The sequence below is a fragment of the Hydractinia symbiolongicarpus genome, chromosome 15, assembly GCF_029227915.1.
Source record: "Hydractinia symbiolongicarpus strain clone_291-10 chromosome 15, HSymV2.1, whole genome shotgun sequence".
Lineage (NCBI taxonomy): Eukaryota > Metazoa > Cnidaria > Hydrozoa > Anthoathecata > Hydractiniidae > Hydractinia > Hydractinia symbiolongicarpus.
This window is the reverse complement of record NC_079889.1, coordinates 1,768,432-1,787,733: the sequence shown is the minus strand read 5'-3', so window position 1 is coordinate 1,787,733 and position 19,302 is coordinate 1,768,432. Positions and strand designations below refer to the sequence as shown.

At 35.0% G+C, this 19,302-nt stretch overlaps 1 protein-coding gene across 1 annotated transcript in view; it reads left to right on the top strand.

Moving 5' to 3' along the window:
- The window catches only part of LOC130629247 (uncharacterized), a 42,394-nt gene that overhangs the window by 1,121 nt on the left and 21,971 nt on the right, over nucleotides 1–19,302 (top strand). The window contains exons 2-18 of the mRNA XM_057442385.1: nucleotides 911–1,390; nucleotides 1,738–2,059; nucleotides 2,861–3,039; nucleotides 3,607–3,729; nucleotides 4,309–4,446; nucleotides 4,946–5,059; nucleotides 6,362–6,686; nucleotides 8,208–8,383; nucleotides 9,186–9,329; nucleotides 9,678–9,740; nucleotides 10,250–10,363; nucleotides 10,986–11,316; nucleotides 13,191–13,357; nucleotides 14,100–14,852; nucleotides 15,282–15,507; nucleotides 16,017–16,124; nucleotides 18,506–18,681. Of these exons, the coding sequence (XP_057298368.1) occupies nucleotides 911–1,390; nucleotides 1,738–2,059; nucleotides 2,861–3,039; nucleotides 3,607–3,729; nucleotides 4,309–4,446; nucleotides 4,946–5,059; nucleotides 6,362–6,686; nucleotides 8,208–8,383; nucleotides 9,186–9,329; nucleotides 9,678–9,740; nucleotides 10,250–10,363; nucleotides 10,986–11,316; nucleotides 13,191–13,357; nucleotides 14,100–14,852; nucleotides 15,282–15,507; nucleotides 16,017–16,124; nucleotides 18,506–18,681 (3,939 nt within the window). The remainder of the gene's footprint in view (nucleotides 1–910; nucleotides 1,391–1,737; nucleotides 2,060–2,860; nucleotides 3,040–3,606; nucleotides 3,730–4,308; nucleotides 4,447–4,945; nucleotides 5,060–6,361; nucleotides 6,687–8,207; nucleotides 8,384–9,185; nucleotides 9,330–9,677; nucleotides 9,741–10,249; nucleotides 10,364–10,985; nucleotides 11,317–13,190; nucleotides 13,358–14,099; nucleotides 14,853–15,281; nucleotides 15,508–16,016; nucleotides 16,125–18,505; nucleotides 18,682–19,302) is intronic.

Below are 19,302 nucleotides of genomic sequence, written 5' to 3'. Positions count from 1 at the left end.
GGCAGCTGAGTTCTATGTTTCTGACATTTATTTTACGATATCAATTACGCGATAATAAACCACGACGTTAGTTGACACGCACTTGTCAGGATAATTAAATTAATTTTATGTCGGACTATGTAAATAGAGCAAGCTAAAGATCTTAAGAAAAGGAACAAAAACTCTAAGCTCTCAGATGATTTCATTCTAAGGGAGTGTTGACTAATACACTAAAAGCTACTAAAAATATTATAAAGTATCTATGGTTGAACTAAAACGCCATACTGCAGTCCAATTTCGAAGTTGGAATGTATGCACAACGCAGCAATCTAACCTGCGGATGACAAACCATACAATTTTCAAAAAAAAACACGCAAGTGTAATTTCGTGGGAATGGCAAATTTGAAGCATTGACAATTTCATATGGTTAGGCTCATTTGAACAGCTCCTCGTGATTTAGATGGTCTATATTACCCTCTAATTAAAAAAAACAACAGAATTCCCAACACATTTAAAGTAAGGTTTTGTGTTTTTAAAAGGGCTACAGAACGGCTGTTGTTTTTCGACTTTAGTGACTTACACAAAAGTCGAGCAGATGGCGGCGAAAAACAAACTGGCTATTTTTCCGACATGTATGTAATTTACAGACTCCAACATATAGATATATCTAGAATTTTTATCTTCTCCATTCTTGGTCATGTTTTCATCCAGAATGAGTCTTGCTGAAATATTTCTTTGTAATATACTTTTCGAAAAAAAAATATTGAACCAGCGAGCAAAGTGCGCTGGTCTGCTCATTGCGCAAAATGCGTTTGCCGGATTCTTAATGCGTTTGCCGGAATGCAAGCATCTTAACCGGATCGTAGCCCCTTTAAAACAATAAATAAATAAAAAGTTATGCTAGTTAGATCTTACTATCTCTCATCATTAGATTACGTTGGTTCAGGACCTTATGGTTCTGTATCAACTATGAGCGGTTCGAATCAGAAGATCTCAGCAGGATTAAACGGACCAGGCTCTCCCGCTGCTCAGCTTATAAGATCCTTCTCTACAGCATCTATGGCTTTCCCAGCTGGCTCCGTTGGGGCTTCTGGTGGCGCTTTTGGTGGAATTAGTTTGACTGGTGTGAAACGTGGTAGCTTGCATCAAGAATTTAACAATGGGACTGTAGTTAGAAAATCTAAAAGGACTGATGTGAATACTTTGCATTTAGTCAAAGAAAAGTCTAAAAAGAAACCAAAGGGGAAAGGAAAGGGAAGGAAACGATCGTATATTGATTTTGCGGATGTGAGGCGTAAAAAACGACGTAAAAAACACAACATTACAACGAAACGGTACAACTCTTCCGGCAGTAATAGTATTACTGCTGTTGATGGAAGAGGACTTGATTCTCTGACAAACAAAACGATACGTAAGTTACATCTATTATAAATGTTTTTGATTTTTTGTTAATATGATTCGCCCCTTATAAAATTATTATTTTTAAATTTGATGCAACTAAATTTGATCATCTTTTGTTGGAAAGACATTGAGTAATCCTTAATCTTGATAATTGTTTTTTGATTATACTAAAAAATCTGTTAAAAGTTTACATTAATAAGCCAGGGTATCTATTAAAAAAAATCTTACATTTTTTATTTTTTTATTTTAACTCTTCTTAATTTTCTATCCAACTTTCTGTTTATTACATATTAATGTGATAAAATGAAACTAAACCCTAACGCATATTGGTAACAATAAAAAAATAATACTTTTTAGTGAGATCTGGTGTCATCCGCGAAATTTACAAAGGACTGGGTTGGAGGTCACAAGATTTATATGGCCTGGTGACGAGTCCGCACTATCCCGAAAAACCCGATGCTAGAAGCGTGCTACCACTCTTCGATGCTCCTGAAAGAGTTGGCCAAGATTACGGTCAACGAATGTTCGGATGGTTTCGTGCACCGGAATCTGGTTATTATGTGTTCTACACGTCATGTTCAGACTCGTGCGAACTTTACTTCAGTCCTGATGAGCAAGAGATTAATAAAAAGAAAATCATTTCACAAATGTCACCGTCTGCACATAACCAGTTTGACTTGTAAGTAGAGCTTGAAACCTAAACCAACCACTCAATTGATTTCTTACAAAGGTACCATTATGGCTGAAAGCTGAAAGCTATCTTCTACCAGAGAATAGTGTTTAGCAAAACTTGTGAGCCAATGAAATCAAACGCCTTAATTTACTCAATTTTTGCAAGAAAACGCTTCAGGAAGAATGGCTGTGCGCGAAAAATAGATAGCGAAACTAATGAAGACCTTTCCTTTTGAAACATACGTTTTTTTCAGTAATTAAAAATCCTATTTAATTTGTATCTTTTATGCTTATGTCTTTCGAAAACAGGCCGTAACATTAAAATACAGCCTGTTTTTGTAAGGACCCCCTTTCCAGTAAACACATATTTAGCTTATTGGACTCGCTATATTTGACCTGCACTGTTCATGTTTGAGCAGCCTAATCCATACTTTTTCTAAAACTTGCGAGCACTTTCAATGACAACTTAGTCTTCAGACGTTTTGGCTGTCCTAGGGTGGTACAACCGTAGGGCTGTTTTCGGTCGATATTGCCAGAATATTTGCGAGACTTGTCCTTTAAGTTGATAAAGTCAACGCAAATGTTAATGATTGTATGCCGAAATAAACATTTTTAATCCTTTTTTAAACTTCAAGTAAGAAAATAACTTTTTAAAATTAAAATTTAAAAAGTAGCACGAAAAGTTAGTAAGGGAGAATTGGATGCGCAAAATTAGCATAAGCGCAAAATTTAAGTTAATAAGATATTTAACACTGCCGTCTTTCGTAAGTTTGACTTCTAGTAAATAACCAACTATCACGATTTTTAGAAATCCTGATGAACAGTCAAGCGGCGAAGTGGAATTGCAGATGAATAGAACTTATTACATGGAAGGCATTGCGGTGAAGCACGGCGAAGGAGATGATCACTTCTCCGTAGGTGTTCAGTTACCAAGTGGAAGATTTGTGCGACCCATCACTGAAGATTTTATACAGCAAACAAGACCACGTGAGTTTGCGTTTTCGTTTTAGGTTATCATATAGCCGGATATAGTATTAGAAATGGTATAGTATGATATAGTATGAGATAGTATGATATAGTATGATATAGGATCTATATGATACTATATGATATAGTAGTATGATATAGTATCATATCTTGCATAGTATCAGATAGTGTCGTGTGATGTCATATAGTATCATATCGTATCATATGACATCATATGGTATATGGTATTAAATAGTGTTGTTTGCCACCGTTCTGTAATGTGCGTAATGTAGAAATTAAATCTTTGAATTTTTTTAGTTTTATATCGCCGTTTTATAACAAACAGTTGCGAACATAACATTATGTGACTCTTGTTTTGATAAAGGGAATTGTGAAGCTCCTCGAAATAGACTTTTAAATCTTGAATCGCGAACATAGCTCAGCGAAATTCCCTCTCCAACCTCAAAAAGTCTTCAAAATCCGCTATATGTGTAAAATAATTCAGGAGAATTTTTTTAGACACACCAATTTCTCTTAAGTTAGGAGCCGGTACATCCGCTCTTAAGTTCTTATTCTTTTCGTTTGTAGTACCTCAATATCTTGGAGCACAAGTTGTAATGCGCCCACTTATTGTCAACATGGAACCACCTCCAGCACCTACAATCAATTTTATCGAACCACCGCCCATACAACCTGTGTTTCAGAGGCCTGGTAAATAATATTTTTTATCCCTCTTTACCTTTTTTATTTACCAACTAATTCTCGAAGTTGTCACGTTTTAGCGAGTGTGCATGCGCATTGGAATTTTTTTTTCCCGCGGCTCCCGTAATATGTCAGCTTTAAGTAACCAATAAAAATTGGTAAACGCTGCCATCTTTAATGTAATGGAGATGGTGTATATTGAGTGTAGACTTCGAAACATTGAGAGTTGCGACCGACAACGATTTAACGTAAACAGCCTTCTTTCACCATCTAGATTGGTTTTGATTCATTGATATACACCTTAACTTTAATAATGTTGTTGGGGTTGATTTTCTTAGCAAAAAAATTTTGACAATTACAAAAAATACCAAAGAAGGAAGGATGTTACCTACCATTTCCTTTATACTTTTTCAAATTCCGATTTTTTGTAAGACTTAGAAATCAATACACGCAAGAAAGGGATGTTTATGATTTGCTGCAATTGAGAGCAATTATAGCAGCAAAATCGCAAAATCAGTAATACCCATTAAAAAAAAGGGTAAAAGTTGGGACCTTAATTGTTAATTTATTTTTATTCTTCTGTTCCAGTATTACAAGGCAATTTTGCAAAACCAGTGGGAACGAAGCCTCTCCCATCAAATACAAATATAACAATGCTACACCATGATGAAATGCATGGAGCTGGACACAAAAAACAAACTGTGTCAGGTTTGGATAGACTTCAAGGTGCGTATGATCAAAGTTAGGATTCCATTCAGGAGTTTATTTAAGATTCAGGAGTTTGTCAGAAATGGCACACAGTTGATTAGCTGATAAACTTTTTCCATAGATATAAAAAAGCTTAAATAGAATATCGTGCTGATTTTTGTGTGTACTAATTTTCGCGCATTAGCGCAAAAAAAATGTCGTTGAGCGAAATTTATTAAAGAAAACTCGCGCTAAAACATTTAGCGAAAATGATACCGCATTTTTTAAAAAAGAAACCGATTTATATTGCGTCTAAAGCCCAGAACTTTTTTATTATTTTTTTTTTGTTATTTACGGGGAATTTAATTTTAGCGAAAAGTTATACGCGCAAAACACATTTTTTTCGCTATATGCGCGAAAATTAGTACGTATAAGGTAATTAACAAAATATCCAACCAAATTGAAGAAATATGATTACTCTATTTTGTTTGTTTCGGTTTGCAGGTAAGCTGAACTTATACCTACTTTTTTTTGATAGTACTTCGTTCTAACATGCCGACACCGAAACATATTCGAAGATATCTAAGACATCACAAAATGAAACATAAACGAAAAAGAAAAAGAAGAAGAAGAAAAAGAAGTTCCACTGAAGGTAAGTTCGATTTCATTTACATAGTAATACAATGAAATGGTAAGATATTTTTCTGAAAATTAATGGAAAATTCAAATGAACGTTTTATTTATATTTGTAAAGAAGTGAAATAGTACACCCGAAACGTTGAAGAAGAAAAAATAATGGTCGTAATTTTTTCCTTAGTTTCAACAAATTGACGCAAACCGATATGCTGCCCCCTGTTTCTTTTTTTCCCTTTTTCTCAACGGTTTCCCTAATTCTCAACGGTTTATTTAAACTACATGCAAACAAAATATGTTTTTGTTTTCTCTGCAGGAAGTGTCCGACATATTGGTTGTAACATTTTTCTCTTCGAAATTGCAGGAATAAAAGAATGAAAGAGGGAATGTCAACATTAGGAGACTTCAGAAAGACTACAGAATCACGAATGAAATTTTCTCCTGCAATTTCGAAGACTGGGAACTTGTTACATCGATATGTGGAGATACAAAATATGAATATTTTGGTTATGTATGGACAATACACGACAGATTATTTGGACATTAATAGAAAATAATTTCTTATTTTTTTATTTATATATTTTTTTTAAGGTCATTGTTTAATTCACAAAAGGATTCTAGATAACTTATAATTTATACGAGCACTTTCCGCGTTTATTTGAAATTTGTCTCATTTTATATTTTACTCTCTGTTAACACTTTTCAAATTCGCAAAATTTTAGAACAAAATAAAGGTTTAATTTTTAGGAATCGCGAATTTAAAAGCAACACAGAACACGCGCATGTTAATTCGCTTAGAAACAAAAACAAAGATACGCTAAAATTGCAATATCGTCATGAAATTAATGTATTTGTTGAATACGTCGTGTTTTTATAGACCATGTAAATATGTAGAAGATTTATGATGTATTTTTCTGTTGTGACGTTGTTAGATATTTAACAAAATCTACTTACCATAAAAATGAGTGTTTTTACGACTTTAAGATACTCAATCCATGCTAGTATAACTTGCTCGTTCGAGATGAGACATATCGTATTCTCTAGTCTTGTCGGTGTAACTTCCTTATTAGGATTAATCAATGCTGAATTAAATCTTTCAGAATTTAAATTTGCGGGACTAATTTTGCAAATTTAGCCAACACTCGCAACAGTACTTTATTTCGTTATTCCTCACCTAAAATTCGCAAAATGGTTTGCTTGACGTCGAATCCTACAAGCCGCTATTCCCGAAAATAAGGTCCACGAAAAATAAGAATTTTTGTTAATAAATAAAGTAGTTGCCTATATTATACCTGTAACTCACCTTTAACTTTCCATACAGCTTCATCTCATGGTTTGATACGTGAAGTTTATACCGACCTGCCACAAGACTTAAATGGCATGGCAGCACTGAATGCCAGTCCAAAGTTTCCCGATGAACCTGATGCAAGAGATAGTATTGAAGATTTCGATGCTCCCTTTAATATTGGCGACTATTACGGTCAACGAATTCGTGGTTGGTTTCTACCTCCTCAAGATGGCGACTACATTTTCTACAGTTCTTGTGATGATGATTGTGAGTTGTTTGTTAGCAAAGATGATGATCCTGTTAACAAAAAGATGATTCTCTCGCAAGAAGACTGGAGTAAACACAATGAATGGCAAAGGTAGATTTACACGTTCTATTTTTCAGGAGTCCAACAGGTTTAAAAAGAGAAGGAGGTACATCTAAGCGATGTCCATTTAAATTTTATTCAAATTTCTATTGTTTACGCACTTCTTTGAAACCGATCCGTTTCGCGTTTTTCGCTGTGCTTTCACATACCGATAATTTGACGAATAGTCGGTTGCCCGTGGGAAAATCACGGGTTCGCCCGTCCTTGTTATACAACATTGCGTGACTCTCGCTACTTGCGCAGCTAACATACCATTTTGCGTGACAGACAGACAAACGGACAGACGTATACGGGTATTATAATATAGACTAGTCGTTAGCCGTGGAAAAATCCACGGGTTCGCCCGTTTTTTTTATACCGCATTGTGTGCGTCTCGCTACCTGCGCAGCTAAGCTACCATTTTGCGTGACAGACAGACGGACGGACGGACAAACGGACAGACGTATACGGGTATTGTAATATAGATTAGTCGTTAGCCCGTGGAAAAATCCACGGGTTCGCCCGTCCTTTTATACCGCATTGCGTGCGTCTCGCTACCTGCGCAGCTAAGCTACCATTTTTCGTGACAGACAGACGGACGGACCGACAGACGTGTACGGGTATTATAATATAGAAGCCGTTAACCCGTGGAAAAATTCACGGGTTCGCCCGTCCTTTATATTTACCCGTCGCAACAAAGTGGATAAAAATATATAGCACTTGATATTTGTGTTTCCGTAGCACGATTTTTTAACTCAGCGGGGGGTCTGCGCAGAGACATACAGACGGAATACGGCTATAATTAAAGAGATGTTTTAACGGCAAAGCAGAACTTTCAAAAACATATTTAAGACTATGCGAAGATGAAGAAAACGCTCTTCACACCTCTGGCACGTTAGTATATACCATCTTGGATTTTACAATCAGTGACAAAAAACTATTAGATAATCTATATTGTAATACCCGTATACCTCTGTCTGTCACACAAAATGGTAACCACAGTAATTAGCAAACTGGAGTTTTTCTGGGGAAGGAATTATCAGCATTATCTATATTTTCATTGCTCATGTTGCTGCAGAAATGACTCGAAACACTAATAAGGAATATAGGGGACAAAAATGACAAATAGGATATACTTTGTTTTATTACTGACTTCGAACTTGAATTTTTTTATAATGAGGTAAGGTTTGTTTTATGGGGAATTTTTTTTTATCTCGCCCTGAATGCATTTCAACCTCAAGCAAATCTTTCTAAGATATTCATGTTTCCTAGCCTAAGCACGGTCTCAAAATGCTCTTCTGCGATTGGTCTTTTAGCCATTAGATCTTTTTTCTCGACTTCTTGTTTAAATAGTTTTTGAGATGGTTGTTTAAAATCTGCATAGTTGTTTATTGTAAATACAATAAATGCAAAATAAACACCCCCCTTGGGTAAACACTTGAAAAGCGATTTTGCAAAGTTTAATGAACGTGCTGAAGTAGATCTTGAAAATGTTATAATATTTTTTAAAAATAGACGATAAAACTATTTTAGACATCCTGATCAACAGACATCAAATGCTGTAAGTTTAATAGCAGGTCATGGCTATTATATCGAATCGTTAATGTCTGAATCCACTGGACGAGATCATGTATCGATTGGTGTGAGATTTCCTGATGGTAAAGTATGGAAGCCTATACCGAAAAGATATTTAAGTCAGAAGAGAATCGGTATGTATTATGGAATGAGATATGGGAATTGGTGTGTGTGTGTGTGTGTGTATTATCGAGTGAGATATAGGAATTCGAGTGTGTTTTTTATCGAGTGAAATTTGGAATTCGTAAGTGTGCGTATGTATTATCGAGTTTTGAGAGTGGAATAATAACTGAGGTGAGATAAATGAAATCTATTATTGCGAACAATTTGAGAGCCGATATGTATTATCAAATGCGATGTGGAATATAGGTTTGTATGATCGAGTTGGGTGTGAGCCCTGATATGTGTTATCGAGTAGAGCGTGAGAAGATAATAAATTCAGAAAAGCATCAGTATGTATTATAGAGTGGGATGTGAGAAGTGGTGTGTTTTCAAGTGAGTTGCCCGAATCGAGTGAGGTGTGAGAATCGATATTTCCTATCGCGAAATATGTGAGAACCGATAATGTTATTGAACAGAATGTTCGAATTGGTATGTATAACGAGTAAGGCGTAAAAACCAATACGTTTAATCGAGTGGAACATGAGAATCGATATGTGTTATCGAGTTGTGTAAGGATCGAAATGTGTTATCCAGTGGCGTATGAGAATCGATATGTGTTATCCAGTGGCGTGTGAGAATCGATATATGTTATCCAGTTGCGTGTGAGAATCGATATGTGTTACCGAGTTGAGTGTGAGAATCAAAATGTGTTATCGAGTTTGATGTGAGAATCCATATGTGTTATTAAGTTTGATGTAAGAATGTTATGTGTTATTCAGTTGGGTGTGAGATTCGAAACGTATTATCCAGTAAGATATGAATTTTTTTTTTCAGTTACATTTCCATTATCTTTCACTGAGTTTAAAACTAAAGAAGAAGAGGAAAATGAACTGGAAGAAAAAAGAAAACAACGAATCGAGAAAAGCAAGCATTTGTTAAAATACATCGCTCAGCAGATTGCATCACGCGAAGCAGCAGGTAGGATATTTTTCTTTCCTCTTTAAAGATGATAGTCTTAGTTCGCCACATTGTGTCATATTTGGTAATTCACGCATGCGTACTAAACATCAGCCTGACCAAAATAATAACGCGGGGAACGGCCACTATACGGGATCAAACTGATGTTTCTCTTTCCGTTTCTTAGTCCCTTGAGTTATCTGTGCGCTAATTGCAATCGGCTAACTTTGCTACATGCTTAATTCCCATAAGTCTAAGTTTTTCATTACTTAACCAATACGTTTTTCGATACAAAACAAAGTTTGGTTCGGTTACTGCTACGTCGATGTTTGTTGTAATGTCTGTGCATTATATTCTATTTTGTTACAGAGAAACGCAGTCAAGATCATTTAATACCAGGAAGAAAGGTTGAATACGTTACCATCTTAAAAAGTAAGTATTTGCGAGATTACGTTTTCTTTGTTTTACATTTTGATGACCACTGTACTCTGCCGCGCAAAATCCTAAGCAATAATTTTCGCCAAGACTTAAAATTCATTTTGCGCAGTTAACTTTAACAGATTAACGAGATAGTCATGCAGAGATAATTTGTTAAGATAATTTTTCGCAAATTTTTCGCAAGTTTTAAATTATTTTTGCGGACTTTTTATTTATTTCAGGCCTATTTATTTAAAAGTCTGATAATTTTTTTTGTCAAATGAAAATTACCGAACAAAAAAAGAAAAACGTTTTTTTGGATTTCTCAAAAATTTCTGCGAATATTAAATTTAGCGAGTAAGTTATGTCTACTTATTTTGCCAAAATGTATTTTGCGAATGGAACTTTCCGGAATTTTCGTAAGTTGGTTAAAATTCGCAAATTTCGCGAAAATTAAACAACTTATGGCAGATAAAAGAACAATCACCTGATTTATATAAATCCCTTTTTTAACTGTTTTTTAGATATTCTTCATAAGATTGTTCATACGTCAGACAGTAGCGCTGAAGAGAGAGTACAGATACCCACTGGTGCCCACATGTACAAAGTGAAGAGTGAGGAAGAAGTAGAAGCCAGTGGTAAAACATAAAATTTCAATCTAGTAGAAAAAAAATACGATTTTGTTGTTGTTATCTGGTTACTGCAGATTTGCATCCTGGAAAACCTTTATAATATCTTATAAGTAAATGAAGGGCTAATAATGACTGGCATTCATGGCATTTTTAATACTCAATGCTACCCATTTTTGCGGGTAATTATTTTTGCGAAATTTAATACCTGTTAAAAAAACTCACAAAATAGTTAATAATCTGTAAAATCTTTACCCCGGGACTGAAAAGAAGAAAAATTTCATTCACATGAAAAAGAAGAATGGAATGCTGTCAACAAAATCAAACTAAAAGTGTATTTGTGTGAATAAACAGGTTTTTTCTTTAAAAACATTTAATAAAATTCGTTCGCCTTCCGCAAATATTAATTTCCGCAAGATCTTTTGCAAAGAATCATTTGGGAAAGTTGTTACCCGCGATATGTAACTTTTTGCGACCACGAAATTATCCGACCGCGAAATCAATACTATTATGTTAAGCTTTTATAAAAGTAGGTACTTTTAACGTTAGGGTGTCTCTTGGAAAGCTGGGTAATTTGTTCGACTTTCTGTCGTATCGTGAAGACTTTTTCACATTTTCTTCTTCTTTTTAGTTGATAATCCACCAGGATTAATTCGTGAAGTGTACACCGGCATTGAAAACATCATTAGCGGTGACATACGAAGTCTTTACCACAACAACAAATACCCAACAAAACCAGATAAAACTTCCATCATACAAGATTTTGATACACCGATGAACGTTGGAGACCATTATGGTCAGCGCGTGCGAGGTTACTTTCACCCACCTGCAGATGGTGATTACAAGTTTTTCAGTTCATGCGATGATATGTGTGAGGTGTATCTGAGTATGGACGATAAAGCAAGTCATATCAGCAAAATCATATCTCAAGTTCAACCGTCAAAACATGATGAATTTGATATGTAAGACTACTTCTTTCTGCATCTAAGCGCATTTTAAACTTGATTTATCATTAGGCATGACATACAATATATGTAGTGAGTGAATTATGGAACAGTCGTGAATTTTTCATGTGGTCTTAATTTGCGGACTCTATATTACGTCTGATTTCATCGGTATTTCTAATGTCGTTCATTCTCGTTTTTTTGACGTCGACTTTTTTCAGTGTTTATAACGTCAACTCTTGTTCTTTTTTTTTCTTTTTTTCTTTTTCTTTTCAATTTATTTAAAGTCGATTATTCACATATTTACAATAGTTTCCAAAAAAAAAGTAATTAAGAAAACTAATCTAAATCGACTAAATTTTTTTTATGTTTACAATTAAATAAAATCATTTTTTTATATATATAAACAATAATAACAACAAAGTTCTATAAAGGGACCTTACATTCATCACAGTTACATTTAGATCCGTCCCACATTTTAATCATGCTTTTAAAAACTTTAAGGTTGTCACATCGTTTCAAATGTGATGGTAGGTTATTCCAAATCTTTGGTCCCAGGGCTGATAAGCTATTAGTTCCAAAAGTCGCGGTCCTTTTCCTTGAGACTACCAAATTATTTGTATTTTGTTCTCTGACTGTCCTACCGTTATCATTTAAACAAAATATATCTTTCATAAAAAGAGGGCTGCTGTTATTTATAGTTTTAGAGATTTCTATACACAATGACCGTAAGCGATTTACATTCATGTGACTCTTGCTGGAATTTTTAAGTAAATTTTCGTATGTACTTACCGTATCATTATACAGAAATCTTAATGCTCGTTTTTGTATCATTTCGACTTTAGATAAAGATTTAGAAGAAGAAAAATGCCATATAAGGGAACAATAATTGAAATTTGCGTAGATAAAACTTTGAACTAAAATATATTTTGCTTGAAAGGATAAGAAACTTCTAAATCGAAATAAGGCATTTAGTTGGGCTGATGCTTTGCGACACAAATCACTAACGTGTCTGTCAAAATTTAATTTATTGTCTATAGTCACACCTAGTAATTTCACGTTATTTTCACTTTCAATAGTTTTATTTCCTATATTAAATTTTAGACCTAAATTATCTGCCTTATTCTTTGTCAGAATTATCGAGTGAAACTTTTCAGGGTTTGCAATCATTTTATTCTCTTTTAACCAGGAGAGGGCAGTTTTAGCTTCGTTTTCTAAAGTATTTATCAAATTAGGAATAGAATTTGAGAAGTTGGATATTGTGTTATCATCAGCGTAATTATGTAGCTTATATTTTTCTATAAAAAGAAACAAATCATTTATAAATATATTGAATATGATAGGTCCCAAAATAGAACCTTGTGGTACACCAGATAAGATAATTTGAAATAGACTATAGATCCCATTTATTCGAGTGGCTTGCTCTCTATCAGTAAGATAAGATAGAATGAATTGAAGAGACTTATTGTCAAATCCATAAGCAGCTAGTTTCGCAATTAGTAAGTCATGTGGTACACAGTCAAAAGCTTTTGAAAGAACCATCAAGATCGCACCCACCACATAATTCTTATCAAGTTTACTCATCCATTCCTCTATTAAGCGAATTAGTACTTGTTGGGTACTATAGCATTTCCTATAGGCGGAGAGAAAAATCGACAATTTTGATTCCATATAAGCGGTTATTTGTTCTTTCATAACCCTTTCGTAAAATTTAGAAAAAACATTATAAAAACATTATTGTCGCTGTTAATTACGTCGGCTTGTTTAAACCTTATTACGTCGGCCCTTGAAGTCGATCTATGAAGAAAATACAAAGCGAAGGTTGCAAAGAAAGAGCTTACTAACAAGCCGTTTTTACCAACATCAAAATTTACTTTTTCCTTTCATTGCAGGTATCCTTCAGAGCAAAGCTCGGATCAGGTAACACTGCGAAAAGATAAATTGTATTATATAGAAGCAAACATGGTAGATGAGCTTGGGGACGACCATCTTGAACTTGGTGTGCAACTACCAAGCGGTCAGAAGTTGATGCCCATACCAAAGATGATGTTACGGACAGGTACTATCATATATGTACCTAACAGTGTAATGTCTTCTTTATATCGGTAGTTTTTATTGGCTTATATCGACCACATGTCCGTGCGCTATTTTTCTGTAGCGACTGGTTAAAGTCTAAACAAAAAAGTAAACAAACTCCCGTTTTGGTTTATTGTACACGACGCAACAATTTTAATGTTTATCGCACAGAAAAAAGTGTGAGGGAATATTTCCTCCTTGAATCAGTAGCGGGTTCTTAAAAGCAGCAAAATTTCGTGTGGTAGGGATGAATTTTGTGTTTATGCTTACATCATTCTAAAAATCTAACAGCTAAAAGCTAACATTTTTAATCTAACAGATCGATATGACTTAGCCATGATTCTTACGGCTTGATGTCATGGCGACAATTTTATTTACGCTTAGTTTCGGCTATTGCTGCCGACTATTGCCGCTAAACTATTGCCGCCAAACTATTGGCGTCAAACTTTTGCCGCCAAACTATTGACGTCAATCTTTTGCCGCCAGAAGATCAAGTACTGCGTATTGACAATTATAAAACTGTTTTTATGTTGGGACGAAACCTAAAAAGCCCGTTGCTTTCCGGGAAAATTTCTTGATCCAATCAACTCGATTGCTCCCAGGAGAGGTTAAATTTTGGAACTTCATTGCTTGTGTTTTGATGTAGAAAAACTTTTCCATGTGTGAATTATGAAAAAACTTGTGCGTTTCTCGTTTACTTTTTTTTCTTACTGATTTGTTCATAGTAAGCGGTGTTGATACATCGAGATTAATGGTCGAGCCATTGAACGAAAGACCGAAAAAAGAAGAAGAGAAACATGATGATCAAACCGGCGCCTTAAGAAATTTCCATGACGTGCCAACATCAACAAAACAACACGACCTGTCGAATGATGACCTGAAAAAAATCTACACAAAGTATAAAGAAAACCATATTGATGATGCCTCATTTGAATACAACGATGGCACAAAACATGATCAAAATTACAAACAAGCGAGTCCAAACATTGATATTCAACCATTCGCTAAGATGTTACCGCGAGAGAGCGAACCTATCTTGCTTGATGTGGACGATAAATTTGATTCAGGAAATGCTGAAGAATTAAAATCGCTGATCAATGATGACCAAGCAATTAGTTTGAAACGCAAATTCGGCGACTCGCGAAAAGTTGTGTTGGATTTCTCAAAAGGGAATAACCAAGCAAAAATAATCGTTTACGACTATAACCCGCCGTCGAAACATGTCGATAAACGAAGCAAAATGCGAAAAAAAATAATAAAATCTCGAATACACCGCCTTGCGAATGGTACAAAAACGGATTTTGTGAACCATCTACACGAAAGATCGAATGTTAAACTTCAAACTCGCTTAAAACCAACCCCTGCCAACACCAGTAGCGTTTCCCAGAATTACTCAGTTGGTGATATCAAGGAAGACAACTCGACTAAAAGAGGACTGATGTTAACGCAGGGTAACAAACAACGCGGAAGCTTGCTTCGTAAGTTTTTGATATGTAAATTTGCTTCAAATACTTTAATCACGGAACTAGTTCAATAATGACATCTCTTCTTTGTTGTCATCTTGATGTTGCCATGGTGATCAAGACATCCTTAAACGTCTTAAAGATACTATTTGTCAGAGAGTTTCACAAGAAATATTATAAGCAGGTTTTTTGTGTTAATTTTTGCAGGTGATAAAAGTTGCAGACTTTAGCGGAAATTAATTTTTATAAATGACCAACAATGTTTCTTAGTATCTTTCATAAAGAAGCATTTAAAAGGAAAGAAAATTGAATGTAGGGAAAAAATTGTATAACTATTTCGCAGAATTAAATTTCGCTGTACACATTTTTAATTTCAACTTTATCAACTGACAGTCCTACCGAATAGTGTAATAAAAACGTATTCTTCTATGTTGCTTACTTTAGCTTCGCCTGGTGTTAATCGCTGGATGTACTATGATATTATCCGCGAAGAAGAGCACGGTGAAACGTCCATGGAAGCACTCTATCGTTGTCGTCGATACCCGGATGAACCCGACGAAAGCGATTCATTGTATATTATGGATGCACCCACAGATTCCGGCTACCATTTTGGACAAATGTTATGGGCGTGGCTTGTTGCACCCATGGATGGTGAATATACTTTCTTTAGGTAAGTCCAACCACAGCGTTAATTACGAGCGCTTTTATTGTTCTTTTATCGTTGTTCTGTTGTTAATTGGATTTTTTAGTAATGTTAACTCCACGATGTAAAAAATAAAACCTTGAACTTTGAACGACTGAATAATATTAATTAATGTTTTGAATAATAATTCTGAATTTAACATATTGGTTTTTTCGTATAAAATTGATCGTTACACGATAAACAGAATTTTGGAACTGATAGCCAACAAACACGTGCGCATACATAATGTGCGCATGCGCAAAAAAAACATGCGAAATGCAACATTAATAAAACATTCCATGCCGTGAAAAAAATTTAAATACATGTGTTAATTGTTGCTGACATCACCACCTTGACCTTTATGGACCCTGAAATTAGTATTGTGCGGGAGCCCCGTAGAACGGCACTAGCAAATATAAAACGCTTTCTACCTCGCCTTTTGTTTCAAATTATTTTATCCACGATTGTAATTCTGGATTCTCTTCTTGTTGTTATAGTGCTTGTGATGATTCGTGCGATGTGTACATGAGTCCAGATGAAAGCAAAGAACATCTACGTAAGGTTATATCTCAACGAAGATGGTCTGATCACAACCAGTGGGACAAGTACGCTCTAAAGTTTTTTTTTATAATTCGATAAGTCAGTTTTATTTATTCCTCTAAAATTCCTTTGCGTTTTTATTTCTAATCTATGCCTTTTTGCGAGAGGCTCTTTTTTTCTTCTTCGGAAATATCTTTTACAAACCCTACATATTTTGAAAAATTGAAATTCTTTGAATTTACATCCCTTTTCTAACATAAAAATTGACAACAGTAATCGCCACGTCAAAATCAAAACAACATCTGCGATGGAGATCTAGACGTATTTTACGCTCATTTCAATTTTTTGATCTCTTCGTCTTTTTTATTTCGCTTTTTCGCTATTGTTATTGTTTGAAAATGCTAAGTCCCGTTGTATATCAACAAATAATTTGAAACCAGTCTACTTTCCATTTGGATCAGGAAATTCTTTATTTTTCCCACAATAGAAGGAGTTTTTACACAAATTACAATGGCTTAATTAATTACATCGGAAAATTAATTGCGTTGTTACTAACAATATAATGAGCTACCAGCTATTTTTCTAACGTATATAAATGATTATTTGAATCCTTAAAATCATTTAATAGTGATACCTGATTTTTAAAAAAGCATTATTGAGCAAAAAGTGGGAAAGCCGCGGGAGTAAAAGGGCCCCTCCACCTACCCTCCTGTTGCGACGGCCCTGTAATTCTGTTAGTCTTTGCGCGAACAGAACAAACAGTTTTTAGTGCAAGTACGTCAAATACTTAAAAAATGTCATTATGGATCTAAATCTAAAAAGACCACGCTAGTACAATCTTCGTTCACGCTTTGAAAGTACATGTCTGTACGTGCTGTGGTTGTAAATACCAGTTCACTGTATCCACTTCCTGTTTCATCGTCTTTAATCATGACCACGCGAGTACCATCTTCATTCACGCTTTGCAAGTACATATCTGTACGTGCTGTGGTTGTAAATACCAGTTCACTGTATCCACTTCCTGTTTCATCGTCTTTAATCATGACCACGCGAGTACCATCTTCATTCACGCTTTGCAAGTACATATCTGTACGTGCTGTAGTTGTAAATACCAGTTCGCTGTTTGCACTTCCTGTTGTATCGTCTTTAATCATGACCACGCGAGTACCATTTTCATTCACGCTTTGCAAGTACATATCTGTACGTGCTGTAGTTGTAAATACCAGTTCACTGCCACTTCCTGTTTCATCGTCTTTAATCATGACCACGCGAGTACCATCTTCGTTCACGCTTTGCAAGTACATATCTGTACGTGCTGTGGTTGTAAATACCAGTTCACTGTATCCACTTCCTGTTTCATCGTCTTTAATCATGACCACGCGAGTACCATCTTCATTCACGCTTTGCAAGTACATATCTGTACGTGCTGTAGTTGTAAATACCAGTTCACTGCCACTTCCTGTTTCATCGTCTTTAATCATGACCACGCGAGTACCATCTTCGTTCACGCTTTGCAAGTACATATCTGTACGTGCTGTGGTTGTAAATACCAGTTCACTGTATCCACTTCCTGTTTCATCGTCTTTAATCATGACCACGCGAGTACCATTTTCATTCACGCTTTGCAAGTACATATCTGTACGTGCTGTAGTTGTAAATACCAGTTCACTGTTTGCACTTCCTGTTGTATCGTCTTTAATCATGACCACGCTAGTACCATCTTCCTTCACGCTTTGAAAGTACATACCTGTAAGTGCTGTGGTTGTAAATACCAGTTCACTGCCACTTCCTGTTTCATCGTCTTTAATCATGACCACGCGAGTACCATCTTCGTTCACGCTTTGCAAGTACATACCTGTACGTGCTGTGGTTGTAAATACCAGTTCACTGTATGCACTTCCTGTTTCATCGTCTTTAATCATGACCAGGCGAGTACCATCTTCATTTACGCTTACCAGTTCACTGTATGCACTTGTAAGCATTTTGTTGTACCTTTATTCTTCAAAGAAACTTCTTTTTATCATCTTATGAAAGTACAAATATTTCACAGAATTATAAAAATATATCTATAACATACGTCCACCTTGAAAGCCTCTGTGAAATAAGCAGCGTACATTTTCACCATGTTATATACACCCCGTAATTTATGTTAATGTTATGAATAACGTGATCTCAATGCAGTTGTTTGATTGGAGCATTGATTTAGTATAGTACATAAATTAATTACTGCGATTATAAATCAATTTCGAAAAACTAAATCACTATACCCCTGTAATTTATGTTAATGTTATTAATGACGTGATCTCAATGTAGTTGTTAAGTAGTTCATAAGTATAAATTCCAAAGTAGTTTCAGTTTTTCTCCAAGAATGTAATTAAGTTTTAATGAAAGACTTACTTCGTTATACCCCGGTCTAAAGATTTTATACATATTTATTTCTACTCAGATACCCTGAAGAGCAAACATCAATTACTGTCCGATTGGGAGGAGGGAAAGCTTATTACATCCAAGCCGTCTGCGCACAAGACATTGGTCATGATAGTTGCAGCGTTGGGATGCAACTTCCGAATGGAAAGATGTCTAGACCTATCAAAGGAGAATATCTTTCTAAGAGTGTCTTGAGTAAGTGAACATAAACATGTTATTAAATTGTTCCCAATTAAATTGTTTTTGTATTATTGGGGTATTCAGTGACTCAAAACATTGTATGCAAATAGAAAGAAGCGAAGAAGAACATTGTAATTAACCTAAAAAGATAAATATAATGTTTATGTTAGAAAGCGTAGGTGGGCACATATCTGTTGAGCACATCTAACCAATAAAGAGTAGTATTATCTAAATACTTGAAAGACCATTGTTAGACTCAATTGTTTAAATAAATAATGAGCCATTAGCTGTAAGTAAAATTCGGTTTAGACGAGAGTTTCCATTATCTACTTCTTGCAATAAACAACGTTTATACCAATGAAAACACCACACGTTATTTTATCGTTACATGCTGTACGATATTATCGCACGTTATTTTATCGTTACATGCTGTACGATATTATTGTAGCTATAAAAACCATACGATTGTTGCAAAACCAGTCTTTAGCACGTCCTTAAATTAACTTTGAAATAAGTGTTCCTGTCAAACAACACCATTTGCGAAAATTATTCTTATGAATTTTCCTTCTGTTCTGTAATTTATTTTGTTGGATGAAAAAAAAAATCCTCTGTATTGATTAATGTTTCGCGTAATAA